Source organism: Neovison vison, chromosome 6 (assembly GCF_020171115.1).
Source record: "Neovison vison isolate M4711 chromosome 6, ASM_NN_V1, whole genome shotgun sequence".
Lineage (NCBI taxonomy): Eukaryota > Metazoa > Chordata > Mammalia > Carnivora > Mustelidae > Neogale > Neogale vison.
The window spans coordinates 186086861-186110373 of record NC_058096.1 but is presented as its reverse complement, the minus strand read 5'-3'; the positions used below and the strand labels follow the sequence as shown (position 1 = coordinate 186110373).

At 41.7% G+C, this 23513-nt stretch overlaps 1 protein-coding gene across 12 annotated transcripts in view; it reads right to left on the bottom strand.

Moving 5' to 3' along the window:
* Positions 1-268: 268 nt before the first annotated feature.
* Positions 269-23513, bottom strand: part of FOXP1 (forkhead box P1) — a 499038-nt gene continuing 475793 nt past the window's right edge. For 6 of the 12 annotated variants that reach the window (XM_044253165.1, XM_044253167.1, XM_044253166.1 and 3 more), the window contains 7 exons: positions 21690-21891; positions 21505-21584; positions 20799-20900; positions 17024-17145; positions 15193-15262; positions 10608-10777; positions 269-5151 (listed from right to left, as the gene is read on the bottom strand). In XM_044253165.1, the coding sequence (XP_044109100.1) occupies positions 5007-5151; positions 10608-10777; positions 15193-15262; positions 17024-17145; positions 20799-20900; positions 21505-21584; positions 21690-21891 (891 nt within the window). In that variant the 3' untranslated portion in view covers positions 269-5006. The remainder of the gene's footprint in view (positions 5152-10607; positions 10778-15192; positions 15263-17023; positions 17146-20798; positions 20901-21504; positions 21585-21689; positions 21892-23513) is intronic. The other 6 variants (XM_044253170.1, XM_044253163.1, XM_044253160.1 and 3 more) reach the window with 3 other exon arrangements.

Genomic DNA, 23513 nt, shown 5'->3' with positions numbered 1-23513 from the left:
CTGTATAAAATTTGATGAAGAGAAATAAGGGTGTGCTTCCTTGGGAGAAAAAGGTAGCCTCTATCTTTTCAGTGTTTTCCAGCTCCCTAAGTGGAGACGTAGCACTTTGAAATCCTGAGGATGAGAGCTTCAGCCCTCTGTGATGATGAAAGCTTTTAGTTAAGATTGATTTTAATTCTGTGTTGGAAGCAGCTGGTGATACACGGAAGGCATATGCCTAACATACAGGATCAGCAGGTCAGAGGAGGGAAAGAAACTTAGGCTGTCGCGACTTTTTACTACCAGTGTGAACAACCAGCATGTTTATTGCATTTGAGAATGCCATCATGTCAGTAATGAGTACTGACTACACAACATTTTTTTTTTTTATTGTCTGTATCCACAGACACGGAATGATGGAATTACAGTTGATGTCAAGGAATGAGTTTCTTTTATGCCTTATCAAAACAAAACGAAACAGAAAAAATTCTCGTTCCTGGCAGCACATATCCACAAAGCACCGTGCGCACAATCCGGACCGGACCCTCTTCCTCGAGGCTTCTGGGGTAGCAGAGATCGTGCGAACCAAACTGGGCCCATAAAATGCCTTTAGAATCGTTAAGTCTCATTCTCAGGATAAAAAAGCGAAACTGACATTCAAAAACATCCAAAATATCAAGAGGGGATCCCGTGAACCAACAGGTACCCCCCTAAAAATTCAAAATCCTTATGAGCATGTTCTTTGTACCCTTGGAAACAGAGCTCAGCTGGAATGTGGAAAGGAGAGGAAATATTTTTTTTAACTTTTTTTTTTTTTTTTAATAATGATAAAATAGCTAGTGATTTACATCCATCAGATTGTGGGTGCAGAATCCCAGGTCTTCTTGACTGGGTCTGACGGAATGCAGGGACTAGTGTCAGAGCCGTCCCAAGGTGGTGAGGCTGGAGGTCACTGGGCACGTACAGTAGCCTTGATGCTTCATCTCGCGGCGGGTTCACTGCAGGCAGTGTCATTCTCTTACAAGGACAGACTCTAGGGACAAGGAGGATGGATTCTCATTCCTGACAGTGCGTTTGCCTGATACAAGGGACTCTCTCCCTAAGATACGCTTTTCTTGGAAAAAAAGAAAAAAAAAGTAACAAATTGTCTTTACATCTTGGCACCTTGTAAAGTTTTCCTTTTTTTTTTAATACAAAAAGTTCAATAGCTTTGACAACTCCCCATTATTAATCACTACTTCACTGATAAACTTGGAAAGTGTGACCCTGGCATTTCATCATGCAAAATATTTACTGCAGCAGGAGAAAACATTTTTTAAAACAGCATTTTTTTTTTCTCTTTTCAAATGTATGAACTGGTTTAAGATAGCCAGGAAGGCAGTGGTAGAATAAACACAAGGGATAGGAATGTATCAAAAAACAGATTAACACACACGCGCACGCGCGCACACACACACACACAAATCTGTACAAAATGCTCTGATCAATGAGAACAGAAAAAAACAAAACAAAACAAAACAAAACAAAACCTGTCAACTATGTTACAATTTAAAAGCCAAAGGGGAAAAAAAGGTTAGGGAATTTCTCCCTCCCACATGTCAGGAAATGTCATCCAATATTCTTAAAGCAAGGATAACTAAATAAAATACATGTGCAGCATATTCTGCAATCCCATTACATACAGTAGTTTTTTTCCAAAGCTATTTTTTTTAGTATCATTAATATAAAGCAGTTGCACAAAAAGCAAAGGTGTTTTGACAAAACAGGTGTATGCATTTATTCCTTTTTAGGAACAATATCTAAAAAAAGAACCGCCCTCCGCCCTCCCCCAAAAAAGACAAAGATTCACACAGACACATTGGAATATATGTACAACGTAATAAACCCCATCCTAAAGAAGCGACTGGAACACCCCCCCCCCAAGGGATACAGAATCAGAATTGTAAAAATCATAGTGAAGTTTGCTTGCTGTAAAGCCTGAGAATTTTTTTTTTTTCAGTTGGTTCTTCTGCAGGGCTGTGATACCTGCAAAGATATGTAAAATCTAATTTTTCTTTTTTTTTTTTCTTTTTGCTACAGTCTTTAGACTAAGCATGCAAGACATACGACTAAGTGCAACTGAGTGAAATGTATTTTTTTTAAATTTTCATCATTCCCTAAAGGTTTGAACTGAGGTATGCGTACTAACAGTTTCTCATGCTGTTATCTTTACTCATGTCTAGCTACACATGCTGAGAATGAACTAATCTACCAGATTTTTATCCTCTTTTGAATACCAAACTAACCAGCAACCACTCAGTTTAGAAGCACAGGGCCCCCTTCCCATGACCCTGTCTGGCTACTGCCTGCACATCATGAAGCTGCCTGGAAAAGTTTAAAAAAAAAAAAAAGAAAGAAAAAAAAAAAAAAAGAAAAAGAAAAAAAAAAAAAAAAAAGAAATCTCGAGTGACCACAGACTGCCCTTTATACAGAAAGCAGAGTGAAGCTTCAAAAGAAACTGGCAAAGAAGTTTTTGTACCAAGCTTATGAGTGGACGGGAGTGTTGCTTTCTTTCTTTCTTTTTTTTTTTAAATGAAAAAATGCTGACCCAAAGCCTAATAAGAAAAAAAAGAAGGAAAAAGGAAAACATTAAAAAAACAAAAACAAAAACAAAAAGAACCCCGGAAGATCAATGCCCAGACAGAGCAAAAGTGATCCTAGCATGGTCCTTACAATCAAAGTGGCACACAATCTTTCTGAAAAACAAACAAAAAAATGTATTCTAGAAATGGTACTATGTGATTGAGTTGCATTGTAGAAGCTTTTCTGTTTTCTTTCCATTGTGTCTTGATCGTCTCCCTTACTGGTTACTCCCTAATCTGCAGTGGCATCCATTCATGTTTCTGAGATGGGACTCCCTTCCTTCCCTCGCTCCTGTAATACTTTCAGCAGCCCCGTAACCTCTCGTTATGAGTTTTGGTCTCTGTTGAGGTACAGAAGAAGAAGAAAAAAAAAAAAAAAAAAAAGTAACAACTTTGGTTCCATTATCTACTTGGTCTTCTAAATTTTTTCTATGATGAAGGAGCAGTTCTCTTTCTCAGGTTAGCAATAGCCTAGAACTCATTAATTGCCTCTAAATTCTTTCGCCTCCTTTGATCAACAATAAGAGGATATTTGGCTTCATCAGATAAAGCATAAAACAGAGAACATAATTTACCTTTGTGTAATATCTTTGGTAATTTTAGAAAAAAAAAAAAAGTACAAAGAATATAAATTAAGCTCCGAAAGTCTCTCAAAGTAAAACAAAACAAAAGCTACGGTCCTAGATAAAGAAATGAGTGACAGGAAAGTGGGTGCAGAGTGGAGGCGTTGAGGGGTTCTAAGGACTGAGGTTGTACTGACTGAGGACTGTCATGTTCTGCGCGCCATGTTTGTTTCTCCAAATGGCCAGGGGCGCCATGCGCCCCCGACTCCTCGATGTCGTCTACTGTTAGTTTTGGATGCTGGCTCGGTGTGATAATATTGCGTAACAAACTGAACCACAGTACCGAATTTGTACATTTGAAATGAACACTTTCGCATTTGCGGAACTCAGTCCTCATTAACTTCCATAACAAATTCAATCTGAAATCTTATTTGCATTCAAACAGATTAATGCCACCAAGCAGGTCTGGACTGTTGGTTAAATTCAGCGCTGCCACCGCTTTCAGTGGAGTTGCCCAGGGAAGCCAGCTTTTTTGGCCGTTTTGCAAACAAAGCAACCCAAGCAGGTTTCAGCCTCAGCGAGCCTGTGGCCCATGGCAACCTGGTCACCTGAGGGAGAGCCTTCCATGGCCAGACCATCTAGTAGGAGATCTGCAGGGTGGGGGTGGGGGGCAGGGGAGTGCTGCCTGGGTTTCCTTGAGCTGGGGAAATGCTGTGGCATTTATTAACTGCAATGGTAGCTGCAAAAAAAAAAAAACAAAAAACCAAAAACCAAAACCCAAAAAAACCTGAAACCAAATCCAAAACAACCCCCTTCCCACCTCCAATACTGCTTCGTGGAATGAATCTGCATTGTTCCTAGGGTGTCTCTATTCTTCCTTTTTTTTTTCTGTCATTCATTCTCTTTCTGGCAGGACTTCACGTCTGTGTGAGAGGACCTTCATGTGTAGAGTGCAGCATTTGGGACCTTTTTTTGAAAAAGACCAAAACGGAATGTTTTCTGACTTTGGAGAAAACGTGGTGATGTCTGAAGGAAACTGGAATGAGTGACAGAAAACTACGAACGAGAAATGACATTCAGCTTTTGTATAATAAAAACACCTATTTAACATTCATCACAAGGTACAGAAAACTTGAAGCCTCCAGGAGGCCGTGGGCCCAAATGGAGGCCTGAGGTCAGAACTTAAAATGGTATAGTAGAAGCGGAAAAAAAAAAAAAAAGCAATACATTAAAAAGTTTGGGATAATTACTTTTTAACCCCCTCCCCCCAATACACACACAAAGGCCTTCCCCATCCCAACTGGAAGCAAAACGAGAACAAAAACGAACCAAAAAAAAAAAAAAAAAGGAGTAAAGGCAGTGATAATCAACATGCAGTACTGTGCAAATAGGTCGTCCATTGGAATCCTTAAATTCTGGGCAGAGGCTTGGTCTGCAGCTTAGGTGCACATGCTCAGTTGGGTGTCCTCAGTGTCCAACGTTGGCAGGACTGGAGTTCAAAGTCTGCTGCTAAAAGTGAATCAGTTTAGCAAATTTACAACACTGATGTTGACTGTTAAGAGAGGAAAATCCCAAGTACCAAACAAGTCCATCCAATGCACAGAGTACAAATTCCTTTTTTCAACAAAAAGTAGAAAAATCAAAAATACTCCCAAATGGGATTCTTGATGGCACTAAGAGTTAACACGTTTCAGCGTTGTCAAAATGTAGTGAAAAATCCTCCAGACTGTACAACAAATGGAGAACAATTTCACTGCTAACTTTTGACGTGTTTTGTTTTTTTGTTTTGTTTTGTTTTGTTTCCCAATCTTCGTTCTTGGGGTTGGCCCCCGCCCAGAGACATTCACTCCATGTCCTCATTTACTGGTTCGTCTTCGTAATCTCTGTCGTGGTCAAAATCTGGACTGTGGTTGGCTGTTGTCACTAAGGACAGAGGTCCTTCAGCTTCCTCTGGATCGAGGGGTTCTTCTTTGACATGCACGGGATGCCTGGAAGAAACGAAAACAGGTTCACTCGGAAGCCCCTTCCAACCACGCTAAGTTGGGGGCTTTGGGCAACAGAAGCCACACTCAAGGACTGTACTGTGCCCCAGGAAGGGCACTAGCTACATGTGGATCCTTAAGTGAAAACTAAAAACTCCCATAATTTAAAATGGGAGTTTCTCCTTTGCACTGGGGCAGCCCAGAGATGACACATTTCCATCATGGCAGAAGGTTCCTTTGGGCAGTGCTGCTCTAGAATGATCTCTGGCCAGAAGCAGCCTCTCTTCCGCGGGGGGTGTGCTTACACCACCCTGAGCACTCAAGTCACCCTGGGCTCTGGTTAAATAAAGAGTGGCATGGGACCCCGCAGGTCTGGGTGGGGCCCGAGACTCTGCCTCTCTAGCAAGCTCCCAGGCAATGCCGCTGGTCTGAGGAGGACCACACTTTGAGTACCAGATAACAGGCCCCGCAGTGGCATCCTGTGGAGAGGAATCCGAGTCTTCAAATCATTACTCGAAATAAGAATCTGTAACACAATGGTGGTTTGTGGGGACCACTGAGCGCGGGAGGCTGGGCTAATCATGGCTTGCTGTGTGTTCTGCTTTGCTAGTTAACATGCAGAACCTGTGAAAGAACTCTCCAGAGACCGACCCCAAGCGAGGTTCTATCATTAATCAACTTCAAGCAAACACAGCAAAGAGACACCATGATACATGCTTGAAACTCCAAATTAATGCATATTTTTACAAACTGTCAATAAGGCAAGAAAAGCCCTGCCAGGAAACACAAACGGAGAGGAAAAGGCTCGCCCAACACAACAATATGATAAGAAAGCAGAGCCCCGATCAGAATAATAACGCTGTCAGCTGTAAACAAGGCAAAACAAGAGGGCCGGCTGGTAGCGGCCACCAGGACGCCGCAGCCTGTGACGGGATCTGCCAACTTTCTCATTATGGCCCAGCGCAGGGTTCACCCGAAGGGGACTGCGGGGGATCCCGCGAAACCACTCCGATAACAATTGGGAAATGTTGTTCGTAAATCATATTTACAACCAATCCTTTGCAAATACAAATTACTTTCTGTGGCAAGCCTTTTGATATGGAAAAGAACCATTCAAGTTAAAATGGTCCCATCGCTGGGACCGGCTGCAGAAGGGAGGATTTTTTAATTGACATTATCAAGTATTAGTAATAAGAGGTGCTACTGGGATGGATGATTTCCTAAATAATTGATGTATGCAAACCCCAAAGGCCACTTGAACCATTTTAAAACAAACAGGAGTGCTCTGAACTGCCCTTGACGATGTGAACCTTCAGAAAACCAACTGACTCTAAAATTAGTGCAGCATACAGAGTGTCTAGGGGTAGATGTCAGGATAAACAGCTTTTCAAAAATGGTGCCCATCTTCCTAAAAACTAGTTGCAAAATGAAATGTCTCAAAGTTGTAGTCCATTGCATTTTCCTGATTGTGCTCCATCCTTTTTCAGCTTTTTCATGGCCCTACTTCTCTGTGTTTCTGCAGGGACCAGACCCAGGACTGGCTGCGTACTTTGCAGAGCCCCAGTGAAATGCGAAGATGTGGTTCAAAAATTGGTCAGGATTTTAATATGGAAATGACAGAGCGTGCAAACTTCTTACACTGTGCCTCTGGAGCCAGCCCTTGTAGGATCCCTATATTTTTGGGGGAAGAATTAAGTGTTCCGATGACTACACCTTAAAAAATAAAAAAATCACCCATAAACCTAAATTAAGGTAGGTTTTTGGTGTTTGCCTATCCTCTCCTGGGTGGCATCATATTTTTAAATATCGTGTATATAACAAATCTGATTATTTTGTCAGCTTTTGAAGCTGTAATTCTTATAGGTATACAAGATGCCTTCCGTGGCTGCATCAGTCCCTTAATGCTGGGCATTTTGTGATTGTCTTTTTTCCCCCCTTCTTTGGCTCTTTGAATAATACAGCAACCACTTTTATCCATTAATCTTCCTATTTCTGTTGATTTACCTCCTCAGGATAAATTTCTAAGAATGAAATTCTGGGAGCAAAGGCTAAAAACATCTTTATGGCTCTTAAGATTTATTATAGTATTAATTTCCAAAGGGGTAATATCAATTTAGACTCAACTTCCCCAGCCCCAAGCGTTATTTTTTAAAAAATACTTTGTTGCTTAGCAGGTATAAGGTAAGCTCCGGTTACCTTAAATTGTTCTTCCTGGATTACTGACAGTGGTGAACATTTCCTTCTGTCTGAATTTCATATTTTCACTATTGTGCAGTGCTACCTCATAAATTACCCCCAACCCGTCTCCGCTGATCACATCTGGCTAGAAATGTACCTATGTGCTACTTAGCCCTGTACTGAAGTTCAAATGTGGTTTCCCTGATCAACATTTTCCTACTTTCACTTCTTTAAACAATCAGAATTATTCATCTTTTCAGGTTTATAAACCTGCATTTGATGACCTAGGATGATATAAGGCTATCATAGGCAGTAGGGGGGTTGGGGGGATGGAACAGCAATGGAACATTCTTAATGAAGTTCTTGCTTTATAATTTTTCCACTCTGACAAGGCAGTGCCTTGGTAGGTGCAAACAAAAACAAACCAGATACAATGCTCACGGTAGAGAAGATTTTGTTTTCCCTGCGAAGTTGCAGCTAACGTTGAGTAAGATTACTTACCATCCCCAAGACCTAGGTTAGGACCCTATCACGCATGCTGGCTCACCCCAGTGCCTAATGCAGAGTGGGTCCCCAACCAATGCTAACTGACGAGATCTGTGTGACAACCTGACAACACAACCGAGTTAGGCATTAAGGCTTCTTAAAACTCCAGAGAAATGAAACCTAGCTTCACGACATTTCTTGATACCAGCAGATCCCCCCGAGTGTGGCAAATACAGTCACACAGGCCTGCGGTGCTTCAGAGGATAAAAGAGAATGGATTTCCACGCAAGATACATTTCAGGTAAGACGCAAACTATTTAAGATGCGATGTTTCACATACATTCGTGTGTCTCCTGGAAATCAGAACCCCACAACGCGCCACCTTGCACGTCGCCCCCTGCGCCCCCACCCCCCCACTGAAATGGTTCTCAATGAATAACTGTGCAGAACCACACATCTCCCTCCTTACATCTGAGTAATTCCTTTGTCTAGCCACTCTGGGAACACGAGAGTTTTTAACTAGAGCTGACTGGTGTTTAAAGGCATTGTGTTCGGAGGGTGTGTGCACAGCGTGCAGTATTTTGCTTTCTAGCTCCGTTAGCTCCTATCAGGATAAAAGTCTAATGCCCTAAAGCCATAATTATGTGGCTACTTTCTAGGGTTTCCGAAGAGAAACAAAATGTGGTAGTGTCGGAGTGGCACAGGAAAGGGTAAGAATGAGCAGCTCTGTTTCAACGTTAGATAGTAGCTGGGCTGCCGTACTAACAAGGTCCTTTAAGCCGTGCCATAAAGTTTACGGCTTGATTTATTCCAATAGACTAGAACAGTTAAGAAACAATTTGCATCATAGCAGGGTAATGCATATTGCACAAGAAGGAAAACTATGTCATTACAGAATTCACTTAATGGAAATACGGGGTCAAAAAGAGTAACAGTCTGTGACACTGAGAGCAGGCACGGGGACTCTGCTGTTGACATATAATTATATTTAGCAAACAGTGTAAAGCGGGGAGATCTGAACAACAGTGTGCATTCTGACATCTTTACGGAGGGTTTCCTTAACACAACCAAAACCAACCCAAACAAAACACAGCCGAAACCTTCCTTTCGTTAACATTTATGCTGACTGCTTGTGAAACCTGCTTTCTGGTAAGACTGGGGTTAATTTGAAGTTGTTAAACAAATTAACTTTGTAGTGGCTTTATCCTGTACAGCAAAATCAGCATCATTCTTAACTCTTGCCTGAGGTTTTTAATCCAAGTATCTTTCTCTTTTCAGGAAAAGAGTGTTTAGTGTTTTGCACACTATTTAGTGTTTTGCAATAAATAGTAGGAACATACATCAGCTAACCCTTGGAGTTCATAAAGAGGACGAGAAATAGTCTCTCTTCCATTCGTTAACTTCAAGAAAGACTTGCTTTAATGAGCGTTTCTGGAAGTAGCTTATATATACCAATTTATGTTTGCTCTGAACGTCCTTAATATCTGAGTAAACACGCCTGTCATGACAGAGATTTAAAAATGAACACGAGGGTGACTACAGTCAAGTCAGAAACACCAGACTGCTTTGGAAAAGATGATATACAGCGGTATCAGTGTCAAAGAGAAACACGTTCTTAAAATGCTGTGTAGTAAATGCTAAGAGACTGTTCACATAAATTAAAAATGATTATTTCCATCTTTTAAGATCCTTTTCAGAACACTTTGGGCATGGAATTCAAATGCTAAGTAACCACATTTCAGACTCCTTCCAGTGCCACCCATTATCCTGGCCGACAGCAATTTTCCTTGTCCTTCGATGCCTAGTCATTCTGGTCCTCGTGGCCACAGGTCACGGTTCCCATTCCTATCACTTAAATAAGGTGTTGGCCAGGTAAATCAGAAGAAGCGTGTAGACAAGTGGCCTGGGGTAGGAGCTGCCAGTGTTATGAACATTGGATTGGTTTCTTCGTTTCAAGTGGGCAACAGTGGAGCTGACACTTCCTCGAAGGGAGAGACTGTCCCTGTAGAGCATCCCCCACAAATCTGATCATTTGGGAGAATGTGGCTTCTCTTCTCTTTTAAACTTTCCCTGGCAGGGAAGGAGCTGTCCCAGTCACGGCTCTTTGGCCGTCACGCACCCACTCCCCATGGCGGCGGGGGTGTCACGGCCTCTCCTGTGGTTGGCCCTGTCCTCCTGCCATTCACATTCAGCAGGGACAACCATCGCCCTCACTTCATTCACTTATATGGTGCTCATTATACTGCCGTCTGCTGCTATAATGCTCCTATTAATTTTCCTTTTGATATTTTAAGAGCAATCTATAAATCACGCCGCCTTTCATTTGTGCCATCATGAATGCCTGGGCAGAACACTTCAGCGCTGTGTTTGTGCTTCAGACTATCAGACAACCGAATAAACAAGTGTTCTTTTCCCCCTGCTAGGTTCGCCGTGCCTGCAAGTCGAACAAACTGACAGAGACGCATACCGATTTCAGGAGGAAAAGGTAATGTGGCTTCAATAATGGCCTGAGATGCCCAGCAGAGGGAAAAAAAAAAAGCAAATGAGTCACCCGTTTTATTGCCGTGTGCACTTGTAGGGCCGCATGAAGCCGACTGCTTTTATGGGAACGTTAGTAAATGGTCCTTTTATGTGCTAACTGAGCTAAACACTTCCAGAAGCACCAACTTTCACCCAGGTTCTAGGAAAGCAGAAATTACAGAAAAGGGATCCAAAGCAGCTCGAGAAGGGCTTGTGTGCACATCAAACCAGGAGCCCGGGACCTGAACGCAGAGACCTTCTGGGTGGACAGTACTCACACGGCTTGCAGAGGGGATCTGCCTGGACTGCTGTCGCTCTCATTGCTGTTGGTATGTTCCATTGCCCCGTTCAGCTCTTCCCGTATGGCGCTGGCTAAGTTGCCCAGAGTGGGATTTCCCATGGAAGCGGTAGTGTAGAGAGGTATACTATTCTCAGCCATCGAAGCCTGCTAGCAACCAAGAGAAAACAGATGAGGACACAGAGTAAGCATAGACAGGGAAGCCATTCATTACGGGTGTAGTCAACGATCTTCCGTTTAGGTTCATAGTAGGGCTGGCCAATAGAAGTTGCTAATCAGGAGAGGAGTTTGCTTTCAAAGACAGACTTGTGACCCATGTCCCACACTTGGTTTCCAAGAGCTAGCTGGGACCAAAGGGGTGGTGGGGAGGGAGGACTCAATTTAGCACTGCTGGGTAGAGTCACGTGGTTTAGACAGGGCTATCGAAAATGAGCTTTCTGTCTGATGCCTTCTTTCAAGATGGACTGAATATTTCCAGATCACAGGGAAATATAATGGCATTTTCATTTCTTTATCCACTTTGATGACTCCAGTATTGGATATTAAAGATTTGATCCAATTATTCTGGCCTCAGAGCTCAAACTTATGAGAACTTCCATAAACATTTACCTCCTATATCCTATAGAAAAGGAAGAGATTATAGAATTGGAGTCCATTTTTATCTCTCTTCTTCATTTTAGTTTTAATGATTTCTGAATCTGTTTAGTATAGTCTGTGTGGTGTTACCCCACAGTTATCTCAATCTTTCAGGCTCAGACCGGTCAACCTGGAATTTTAGGACTGATGGAAAAAAATAACTGTCACTCTACATGACTGTCAGCCCCAAAGTATGGAAATGGAAAAAATAGGAAATCCTGAAGTCAGTGGTGGGATACTGTTGGCTTCCCCTCCTCCTGGGTTTGAATAAAATGACCACCCAGTCTCGAATGCAGACAGTCGTTAAATACAACCCTGCACTAGTTTCATTTGGGTAGTGATTATAACCCAGAAACTTTTCACGTTAAAGAGGACAGACTTTTAAAAACTGGCAGTGTAGTTAGATCAAGATTTATCAAAACTGTCCTCTTGCAGACTACAGTATGCCTGGTTTTCCATCCTAATGAGGAGAACATACAGTCACAAGACAATCTGGCATGGTGACTTCAATTGGCCAGTCATACAAGAGTCCAAAGTATTCTAGAAATCCTGGCTCTAGAGAGGAAGAGCCAACGGTGAAGACAGAACGGGTGCAAAGCTGGGCTGCAGGGAACGTGCCCACTATGAGAGCTGCAGCCTCCCTCATTGTACAGATTCCAAAGTCAGGGATGCCTGGTTAGATACAAGCCCCCGTGATGGGTCTTCACTTAACACACCATTGGCCAATGGACTATTTCAAAGCCAGGCTCCATGCAAGTCCACAGCTTTCCCTTCCCTCCACTTCTGGATTTACATAACTGCCTGCTTTTTAAAAAGTGGGAAAAAAAAAATCCTGTTTTTATTTCCGAATGTGGTGAACTCATTTTGACGAACAGCAAATCTGAACATTCCCTCGCTCTCCTACAGTTTGTTAAATAATTTGCATCAAGTACTTTTTTCAACAGATCTCTTATAATTGCAATAAAGCATTTTCCTTTTTTTTGGCACAGCAAAAAGCAAGAACGGTTGCCAGATTATTTTTTAATTTCTCCCCCCCAAACTGCAGCTGGATAAGCATCTTAACAGCCTTCATTTGAGACAACTCAGTGGTCATACCTCTCCCAATCATGAAAGTTCTGCTCTAATGCTCAACATTTCACCATGACACAGTCAGAACGTGGCCTAAGTGGGGCCATCTTTACAGCATGGTAATTTTTTTTTTTAGCAGCTTCTCTAGTAAAAAATGGAGGGGTAACGACAAAACTGAAGTGTTTGTTAGAAGGTGTTCTTTGGTATAACATGGTCACCCTTACAGACAGAGCAGCCTTCTTAAGATGACATGTTCTACTTGGCTCTCCAAGTGTTCTAGGTGAAGGTCATTAAAACATGGGCTGAGGCCCAACAGCCACAGTGGTGAAAGTCCTCCAAAAGGCAAGCACTTCTACTGATCCCTCGGTGGTGAGATCAGAAAGATATCAATGGAGAGAACCAGCCTTGTCCCTTTAAGAAAATGACCAAGTGGAAGGACAGTGTCTGCCAGGCCGAAGAGCCTCCTGCACGTTCTTTGTTGCATGAGGGATCAAAGCAACCCACCCAATGCTAGAAACAGTAACAAAGTCGTTCTTTTGTGTAGTTAATGTCTACAGAGGAGCAGGTGGGGTATGATGTTTATAACGGACTTAATTATATAAATGGTCCTGTGTACAGTGTGTGGTTTCCTCTCAAACTGGCACTTTTTTTTTTTTTTTGCACAACAAAAAAAACCCCAAAAAACAAAAACCGAAACCTAAAACTGAGGTGCCTCAGTAATGGTACAGAAGTCCGTAAGTTCCATAATGGAACATGAACCATGCTAAGATCCTCGGGGGAAAGGCAGTCTATAAATAAGAAGCTTTATGGTTACCCTTAGTTACTTCACTTTTTCAGAGCATAATGCAATCTGTCTCACGTCCAATGTTTTATTTCTGTAGTGGATTCTGCTGTCCTATTTTATATATTGTATATCATGCATTATGTTGCTCTAGTAATCTTTTTAAGATGTTGTTCCACTATTATTTTTACTTGTCTTGAGAAATGGAAATGGGCAATAATGGGAAGGAAAGCCTGCTGGTAGAATCCTGATTTAATTTGCACAGCAGAAAGTTACATGAGACTGTCTACTGCCCGTGGATCCAAACTCCTCGACAAGAGGAAGAAGATCCATGTCTCCCGTCATGAATTTGTATCGGTTTATTCACCTCACCTCATTACGCACATAAAGTGTTCTTGGAAAGCTACGGGATCGTTTTGGGCTCCCCCTGAAAAGGAGAAAGGGGAGGGAGGATGCCAGAAACAAATGTTTTCAAGAAGAAGCACGAACAGTTTTGTCATGATAAGGCATACTAATTTAAATTAGTCACATAGTTAAGAGAATCCAAAGGATCACTGCTTTTTTTCTTGCCTTTCCGCCTCATGAATGTAAAATGTGCTTGTAATCTTAATACTCTTCCAGATAGAGCAGCTTTAAATTCACACTTCACAAGACTCCAGGGAAAATAAGTTACTAATGAATGGTATTTACAGTGGCAGCATCTAAGCGTACTCTCATTTGCTTTTCTAAAGTTACTGTGTAAACTACAAGTAATTAACAGAAACTCAGAAAGTAGTTCCTCCTATTAAAGTTGGTACCAGCTAAAAATAAATAAATATAATTACTGAAAAGCTAAGTTTCGTGCATATGCCTCTGCACGGAAACGGTGTTCAAGGTGTATCATCTATTGTTGGGAGCCGGGAGGCTGCGTGGAGCTGGGAACTGACTGTGCAGGGTGCAGGGCAGGTGCTTGATAAATATCTGTCCTAGGAGTAGTGAGAACCCCGCGCCCATCCGGATCTCCCCCCCCTCTTCACACACTCTGTTCCCATAATGTCAAGTCTCTTAACTATTTTTCATTCTCTTCCCTGACCCCTTCAGGAGCCTTTTTAAGACGACCTTGTTTCTGTGTAAATGTTTCTGTTTGCGTGTTAGTGCCCTTTCGAGGGGCACAAGGCGTTGGACTAAGTATGGGCGATAGAGCCCCCAGCAGGAACTCCTGCTGTGAAGGTCCGGGATGGCCTTGGAGTACATACGCCCCATCTATGTACAGAGTATGTCTTTTTCAAGGTAGCAAAATTCTCTTGGCCTGTCTTCTAGATCATTCTAGGCAGGGGCAAACGCCAACTGGACCACTGAGAGATGGGACGACTGAAAGGCTCGGCTGCCTGGGGAACTCGCATCTGGGTGGCAAACTCCCTCCTGCTCAGAACCAGTGTCTTCATCCCCTTGTAATGCTGGTTATGTAACGAGTGCTTGGTTCGTCAGTGGGAAACAAACATTCTGTACGCTTCTTATGCAATCTTGAGCAATCTGCTGGAAACCTAAAGAGTGTTCTTCAACACCTCTCTGGTTTAAACAAAAACAGTTTACTTTTACCAAGGGAACCAAACCTGGATCTCTCCTAGCTCCCCCCTACCCTCCCCCCAACCCCCCAGCACTGGACTGAAGATGCTAAAACAGACTTTAGAAGAAGTAAAAAGCCCTGCTTTCTCTTTAAACCCGTGAACAATAGAAGGTCATGTGATACAGTGGCCTATCATCCAGCACATTAATAGCTGTGCTAGAGTAATTACACTTGTGGTATTTTTGCCTCAAGTGAAATTCTGAAATAAGAGGATGGAAATTATGATACTGCTGATAAATATTAATAAGTGAACTTTTAATTTTTTTGCCACAATATTCAAAATGCTAAGCATCCCGCTAATGCTGAAGCAGCCCGATGTGTTTGCCTCCAGGGAGTACGATGCTTTGTGCACTTAAGAAAAAAGTTTAACGGAATTAAAATTTAATATCTAATTAGAGCGAGGCTAATATATTTTGAAATGAGTGGGGGAGACATGTGCCTCCGCTGCATGTTCGGGACGACCATTAATCTTACCTGTAAAGCTGCATTGAGGGGCGTGCAATAGGCGTGGCTGGTCTGCATGTTTTTAATAAGGGAAGGGTTACTGCGTAAGAGAAAGATAAAAACTCAAAGTTAAACGCCATCAGCCCGGGAGTTCTGAGCTAAGTTTTATCTTGCTGGTATCCCTTCCCAATCAGAAATCCACCCGCCCCTCCCCCCAACCCCTGTTAACAAAACCAAAGGAAATTTAGGTTTTCTACACAGCCCCTGGCTTTATGGGGCTGGTCTGTGCGAACACCCCTGGGGTAGGACTTTACTCTTCAAGGAAACTGAGTATAAAATCCGGGCTTCAGTTAGACCAGCCCTGGGCACTCCCTCCACTGCTGCATTTTTTTTCCCTCCCTTCATAAAATCTTGACCTCTCTGCAAATTTTTAGTAGCTGCCATGAGTCCAATAGGAAGGCAGGTGGGGGTTGGGGGAGTGGCTAGGGGTGAGCTGGTAACAGGGATTCCTGGGAGTTAGCTAGAGAATCCTCTCCATGATATTAATTCCAGAATCACCGTGGGAGGTAAAGGCAGGAGGCGCTTAAAGAAGACCCCTCCCCCCAGCCCACCAAGGCACATTTAGTGCTAAAAGGAGATGGGGAGAAGGGGGTGACAGGGAAGGGTCCTAAATGATCCCCAGGACATCAACCTGCCCAAGTAAGGTGGGGAGGTTGGGCTGAGATCTTTCTTGCACAGCCAAATCTGGGACGTTGTACGAATACTGGATGCTGTGTCCATGAGCTAATGCAAGGAAGACAAGACAGCATTCGGAAAAAGTCGGGGGATGGAGAGGCTTCCAGGAGGAAGTCACCCAGATTGATCCCTGACTGGCCCTCAAAGGGAGTCTGTGTGCTGTTATGGATTTCTCTCGTCATTCATTTCCTCTCACTTATGTTATTATTATAACTGAGTGGGCAAATACCAAGACATGTACCCCGTTAAATACACATGTTAAGTCTCCATTAAAAGCTGCCTTTTTACTTGGAGGAATGACTTCCAAGCCAAGGTATTTACTCTTAAAGGGTCCCCGTAAGCTGCTGAATCAAAATACAACCAATATGTGCATTAAAGACGTCAAAAAAGCATTATTCAAGGCACTGGCGTTCCAAAGAGAAACAAGAGAAGTACATGTACGAATCACACAATTTAGCTCCATTGCAGAAAGCCGTGGCACTGCTACTTGGTGAAATGCAAAACTACATGGGATGAGTCAACCATGCAAAGCCAAAGCAACAGCAGAAAAAACAAAACAAAAGCAAGTAAAGGCTCTTACTGTGTGACAAGCTCGTCAAAGTTTTCATCGGGGCAGTATTTGCGAGGACGGCCTCGTTGAATATGGCGGCCACGTTTAAACTCTTCATCATCAACTGTCCAAAAGGACCCAAACTCATCCTCTACTCTGATAAAGCACTTATGCAGTGAGAGGTTGGTGCGAATGGCACCCTGGGATAGGAGCAGCAGCAAAGGAGATGGAGTGGCAACAAAAGGAGACGGGGTTGGGGGGGCAGAACAGACATCCAATACAGGGAACAGGAAAAAGAAAATAAAATGCAATAAGCATAAGCAAATGGTTTGTGAGGGTTAATATGCATTGCCACCTAAAAGCTACTAGCGTGGGATGCAACAAAGACCGGCAAGCAGGGCAGGGGACTGGTGGGTATACAAAACAGGAGGGATGAAATGCTTTTTTGCTTCCCTTAACTGAGACAACGTGAAACCGGTTCGTCGGTCTAACACCGTCTAGCAGCCAAAAGCCTCTACTTGACACTTGTTAGCACAATCCAAGCTAGGCTAAGAAGTTCAAACATGGTGGACGTACCCACTGATCTTTTGTGGCCTTCGTTTTTGGAATTCTACTTCATCCACTGTCCATACTGCCCCTTTAACGTTTTCTACTCGCACAAAACACTTGTGAAGACTAAGATTATGACGCACTGCATTCTGCAGCAAGTATAAAAGAGAGAACATTTACATTTTCTATAAGAAAAGACTCCAAAAACAGCAGTACATTCAGCCTCACAGTCCACATTTGTCAAACCATTCCCAAGAGCTGTAGCTAACCACCCCCGTGGATGACCTTCTTGAGGTTAAGGATGCCTTTTCCAAAATGTAAAAATTAAAAAAACAAAAAAACAACAACACAAAAGTATCAATTAGTTAAATTCTGGCATTTTCATCTACTCTCTGGTAGGAGCTAACTAGAAGAAATGGTTAACAGAAGCCCCAAATAGGGTTCACAGTAAAAATCTGAAAATCATGTTAATATGACTTCAAAATAAACATGCAGAGTGTAAAACTGTCCCCGTTAAGCCCACTATCTCCCATAGAAAAGGGTATTTTAAAAAATCATGCAAGATGATAATATTGTTAAACGCATTTTGCTCTTATTTTTTCAAAAGTTTTGGCTTTAACACCTTCTACAGGTCTTGTCAGGTTTATCTAAATTGGATTTTACCATTGAAAGCATCACCTCCTGCAGCTGATAGGAGGGGGGAATGAAATGATCCCCAGGACATCAGTATCCATCATCAAGCTATGTCTTACCTTCCCGAATGTATAAAACCTTGGCCCTTACTATGGGCAATTACCTTAACTAACAAAAAATGCCAAAGAAACTCTTGAGTAGAACTCCTAATGGCAAAAAGAGGATAGTTCTGCAGCTCAGGGTTCCTAAAGACATGTTTCTGTCCCTGGTCTCCATGTCTCTTTCTTATGGTTAAAGGTCATTTCCAAGATCATTCTTAAATGGAGACCCTTGATACCCACAGCCCACCGAAGGTGGGTAAAGAAAAGCTTTTAACATCTCCTCTTTGCTTTGATTTTCAGGAAAATCCACAACCATGCTGGGGCCCGGAACAAACATGACCTTGTCTCTTTAGCCTCCTTGGTTGAACTGAACTGATCTAGACTCCGAATTAGACATGAGCACATTACAAAAAGACCCATGCCGCTGACTCAAGACTTTCTTCTTACAGGGCATAAGCAGGTGACTGCTGGGGCATGAGGAGTGGATGCAGACATCCCATCTCCCAGGCTGTGTAGCATATCCTCCCCTCCCCTCCGTTCCAGTGATGCTGCCGTCGTGCAAACGTGCCGCACGGCACCCCCTTGGGCTGCCCACAGGTATTTCCGTTCTCAAGATCCTGAGACCTGTTTCCACTTTTACGTAATCACCACTGGTGACTCTGACGGAGAAGTCAGACAAGAGAGTGCTGGTTTTTCTTTTTCGATATGGGATATTTAGAAGATAACGAGACACGTTTTATGACATAGCCAAGTTATCAACCACTCGCAAGGAGAATCCACAGGATAAATTCTCAGAGTTTTTGAGCAATGTCGGCATAACTGGGGTAGGCTGAAAACGTCCAGGGGACTGTGGAAGGACACCCCTGATTCAAACAGGTTGGACAGGTTTGCATGAAAACAAAAGAAAAAAATCTTTGTATATATACAAAGATTGTTGTATATATACGTGGTAGGACAAATTTCTTCACGTGTAAGGTGGTAGTCTGCTCTTGGAATAAGCATTTTCTTTCTCATGCGGTACCGACACAGACTATATATATAGGGATGCAAACGGTCTCCTCTTACCTCCTAGGACAATACTAAGGAGGTTAAAACAAGTAAGTCCAAATTATCTTTTAAAAAAATACTGACAGATCATGTATATGTATGGAAGACATAATGGGGAAAGATATCAACATTTCCCCTCCACCCTATCACTCTCTAATATTTGAGAATAAGCATCGTTGAAACATTTAGAACTGCAGATCTACGGAAACCATGTCTGCCAGAAGGACTGCTATAGATCTGTCTGAAGAACAGAGCCATGTGAGTAAAGATAGAAAGTCAAATTGAAGTTTTATTTTCCAAGACTGTACATCTAAGCAAAAGCATCCAGAAAACAAGAGTTGCCCAAAAACGTGAGTAAGCCCTTTTCAGCCATAACTTAAACTGGGCACTTCACCTTTTGTTTAGGATAACAATACCAACAAGGACACGGAAAGAAAATTATACGTATTTGAGTCATTTGGTACTTGATCTAGGATTGTTTATATTGATGGCACTTTTTCCTGCAGTTTGCAAAAATGAAAAAGTTAAAGCTGTAGATCTGAGCTTAAATATCATATTCACAGCCAGTAATTATTTTTAAATTTGATCACTTGCTATTTATAAAAGGCAATTTGAAGAAAATGTCTGCTTCATGCTTATACTTCCTACATTTTGAAAAGCATTCATAGCTAAAGATACTTTGCATTTTATCTCCTAAGGGAGGCTGAGGAAAAGCGGGTAAGGTTTTGAACATAGGTTCCCTTCAGCACCCATGTGTCTTAATGGAAATAAAAAAGCATACTTTGAGCCATAAAAGATATTCATGGCTGTGTGAGGTTGATAAATTAATTCTATGGTTATATTCATTTTCTTTTAAAATGCTAATTTCGTAAGAACATAAAAGAGGCAATGTGTTTTCTGTTTTTGTTTTTCTCTTATCTAAAATTTAAAAAGTAGCAAAGAAAATTTCCATTGCATCGTATAATAAATCCCTATCATATTTATAATAATGACATGTAAAAATACCCTAAGATATTTGCATTTTACATGTTGTGGAATTTGGGGATTTTAAGAATTCTAGGTAGTAAAAAGGCAAAAAAAAAAAAAAAAAAAAAAAAATCCCAAACCAGATTGAACCTGCCCTCTTCTATAGCAATAATATTTAAACCAAAAAATTAAAAGCAGTAAAATGCAAAAATTTGTGAGGGCTTCATTTAATACAATGGAAGAAATACTAAAGGAATCTATGAACCCACTGCTGAACTGGAAAAGAGGGAGGTCCCGTAACCCTCAAGCCTTGTTAGGGCATCCCATGCGGAGCTAAGGGATTTGGTCCATTTTATAGCAAACGGCATTACAGTGAAGTTGGATCATTTCCTTTTCCAGATTCTCTCTGAATCTCTGGCAGATAGTGTGATATAAAAAACAAAACAAAAGCAACCCCCCTCAAAAACAAAACAAAACAAAACAAAAACCCAAAACGAAAACCAAAAACTTAATAATATATTGTGCTCCCCTGTGATAATTTCTATATACAGAGCTAGTCATGAGACCACCCCGCTTTCTTTACTAATTATGGTAAGGAGCGTTTTTTTTTTTTCCTTTTTTTAAATCCAACCAGTGAAGGTTATGTCAAGTTTGTCTAATCATTTCTCCTGGTTAAGAAAATGTTAGCTGTGCATCTCAGCAAATACTGGTGGTAGCTAATGACGAACCACCATGATATTTGTGTAATTAAGAGGACAACCTGAGCATTGGGGTGACAGTGTCATCCGTTCCTTTTCCCTACATATTCCAACCAGAAAGAAATTACTTTATTGGCTGGTTCAGCCAAAATCTGATGCCAGTGCAACGGTAGTCTTCTATCCCAGCATTCTAACCCCAACAGTATTCTTTTCTCAATAAAATACTCCCATAAACTTGACTCTTTGAGAGTATCAAAATAGTACACCGGTAACTTACAACACCTGCATTTTATCAACAACAAACTCTTATATAAAATGGCAAGACCTGAGCCTAAACAGGCCCGGGAGGAAGCTTACCTTCCACGTGGCAGCATTGCGTCGAAAGTAAGCAAACATTCGTGTGAACCAGTTATAGATTTCATTTAGTGTTAGCTGTTTTTCTGGAGATTCGAGAATGGCCTGTGAAGCAAAAGTAACAAAATGAAGATAATTTATGACCAAATCAGCAGAATCGTCATTATACAGTTTCTTGAAAATATAAAATAACCATGATTCAGAGCTAAAGCCCAAGAAAGGTTTCACGAAATGATCTAAGATTAATGGTTGTATTTAACAGTTCAATAGCAAAATTCAAAACGGAATTATCTAATTGTTTTGAGTTTTTATTTCTGTTTCCGTACAGAAATATTAATTTATTAGTCATTCATAAAGCAGAATCAAAGAGAAATGCAAAACATTTCACTAGCTGATTAAAGCTCAGTAATTATTTAGAGCTCAGATTAATTCTAGGGATCAGAGATTACTGTAGCTTGTGATAATTGACTTGCCATCTTTAAACAGGCTCATTTTCACTGTTGTGTGAAATGAATTTCCTAATAATCACATCGTATTGTAATACTTAATCAAAAGCAATTATGTTATATATTGCAGTTTTAAAAAACCTTATAGAAAAGGTTTTAGCATGCTTGCATACTAAACGGTTCTAAATCTACTTCATCAATATACTATATCCATGTACACGTATACATTCGATGGAACTTCCCATACTGCGTTATTTACTCACCTGCCTAATTAAAGATGCATATGTAAATGGTGGTCTAACTTCTGCGTTCTTATAAAATTCTTGGTTCTGCGCAATATCTGCTAAAATAAGAATCATTGTCCTATTAATTATCACTTTTTAAAAAGAGGCTGGTCTACAAGAATTGCATATTACAGTTCTACATGAGGCAAACAGGAAGTAGCTACCTGAAGAAATGGGCACGTTGTATTTGTCCGAGTACCGCCGGCGGATGGGTCCCACCGTATGCATGCTGGTGGTGGTGATGACGGAGGGGCCTTGGGTGACGGGAGTGATGGGGGCGGTTGGGGTCGTCGGAGTATGAGGTAAGCTCTGTGGAGAAGCCTCAGATGCAGACTTGGAGAGTGTGACACTTGATACCAGATTCAGCTGTGAGGAAGAGAAGAGTTCTTAGAAGAGCTTCAGAAAAGCAGGGAGCAAGCAGGCATCTGAAATCCAGCAGGAGCACGGCAGGGGATGCCCGGCTAGCCTTACTTCTCTAAGTAGATGCTTCTAATCACCTGAAACGGGAGGCGAGTTCCCACGTAGAAACAGTTCGCATAGTTGGTTAGTTTAAAAATCTCTCTGGCCATGTTCTCCTGACCCGTTGGGTGACACAGGTGTTTTCCAAAGACAGTGAAAAATGAGTGTGTGCACAAAGGGGTGACCTAGCCCAGTAAAGTTTGACAAGCTCTGGGTCAAAACATTCCCTGAGTCATGACTTTGAACCCTCTTGAGCAGCCTACTGAGCTTGGCAAACCTCCCGGAGGGGGTGGAGCCCTCACAGCGCCAGGGAACACCAACGTTCTAGAAGCTACCAGTTGGGATACACTGGTCTAGACTTGAGCGCTCCAGCAGCACTTTCTGCAACGTGCTAGCACCAGTGCAGAGCTGTTTTTACTTTTTATCAAAATTAAACTTCTGTTTAAACAGCCACATGTAGCCAGTGGCTACCACTCTGGCCAGCACAGGGATAAGCTACTTAACTCCACGATGAAACTGCAGCGATTGGAAACACCACAAGGATGTCTGGCCCTTGGCTCCCATTTAAAAAGACTGCCACTGGGGCACCTGAGCGGCTCAGTTGGTTGATGGTCCAACTCTTGATTTCAGCTCAGGTCGTGTTCTCACGATTATGGGATCGAGCCCCACGTTGGGGGTCTGCGCTCAGCATGGAGTCCACTAGAGATTCTCTCTCCCTCTGTCCTCCACCCCCGCTCACTCTCTCTCAATAAATAAATAAATAAATAAATCTTAAAAAAAAAAAAAAAAAAGAGAAAGAAAGAAAAAAAGAGTGGCATTAATCCAGTAAGACATCATTTAGTTCTATCAGTTGGCAAAGACTAATCTTTGAAAGCTTTATGTGTAGTCTTCATTAAACTCTATCCAATAGAGGACTGGGATCTATTTAAAAAAAAATGACATATGAAACATTGGGAACTGTACAAAATTTTTTTCTTTCAGTTTCAAATGCTCAGTAATACAATGGAATCTATAGCATCAAGTTATTTGATGCATTCTATAGCATGCGTTATTTATTTGAAGTAGTACAAAGGAAGATGAAGATGTGTTTCCTTCCTTCCATAAGTCTTCACCTTGGAAGTGCTTGTCTTATTAGTAATAATTTTTTTAAAAATGGGCTTGTCCCCCTTACCCCAAGTTTCTTCTTCCAGAAATACTAAGTCTGGCTATACTACAGAACCTGGCCATTTTCAACACATTATTTTTATACACAATTGCCATCTCAGATACTTCCAGCAGGCCCCAAATCCAAGAAACTTATGCCAAGGAGGCTTACCTGTAACGTTTTCTCAAACCAGATTTCAAATCACTTAACAAAGTTACATATTTCACTATTGCAGTGGTCTTACGGACAAGACACTATTTGTGGGAGGTATTAAAAATGAGATTCCTCCGGGATCATAAAGAACACATTAAAAGGTCTGGTTTGTTGAGAAGATACAACCCTCCTTGTGCTCTGGTAATGAAAAAAGGCCATGAGAATGCCTCTC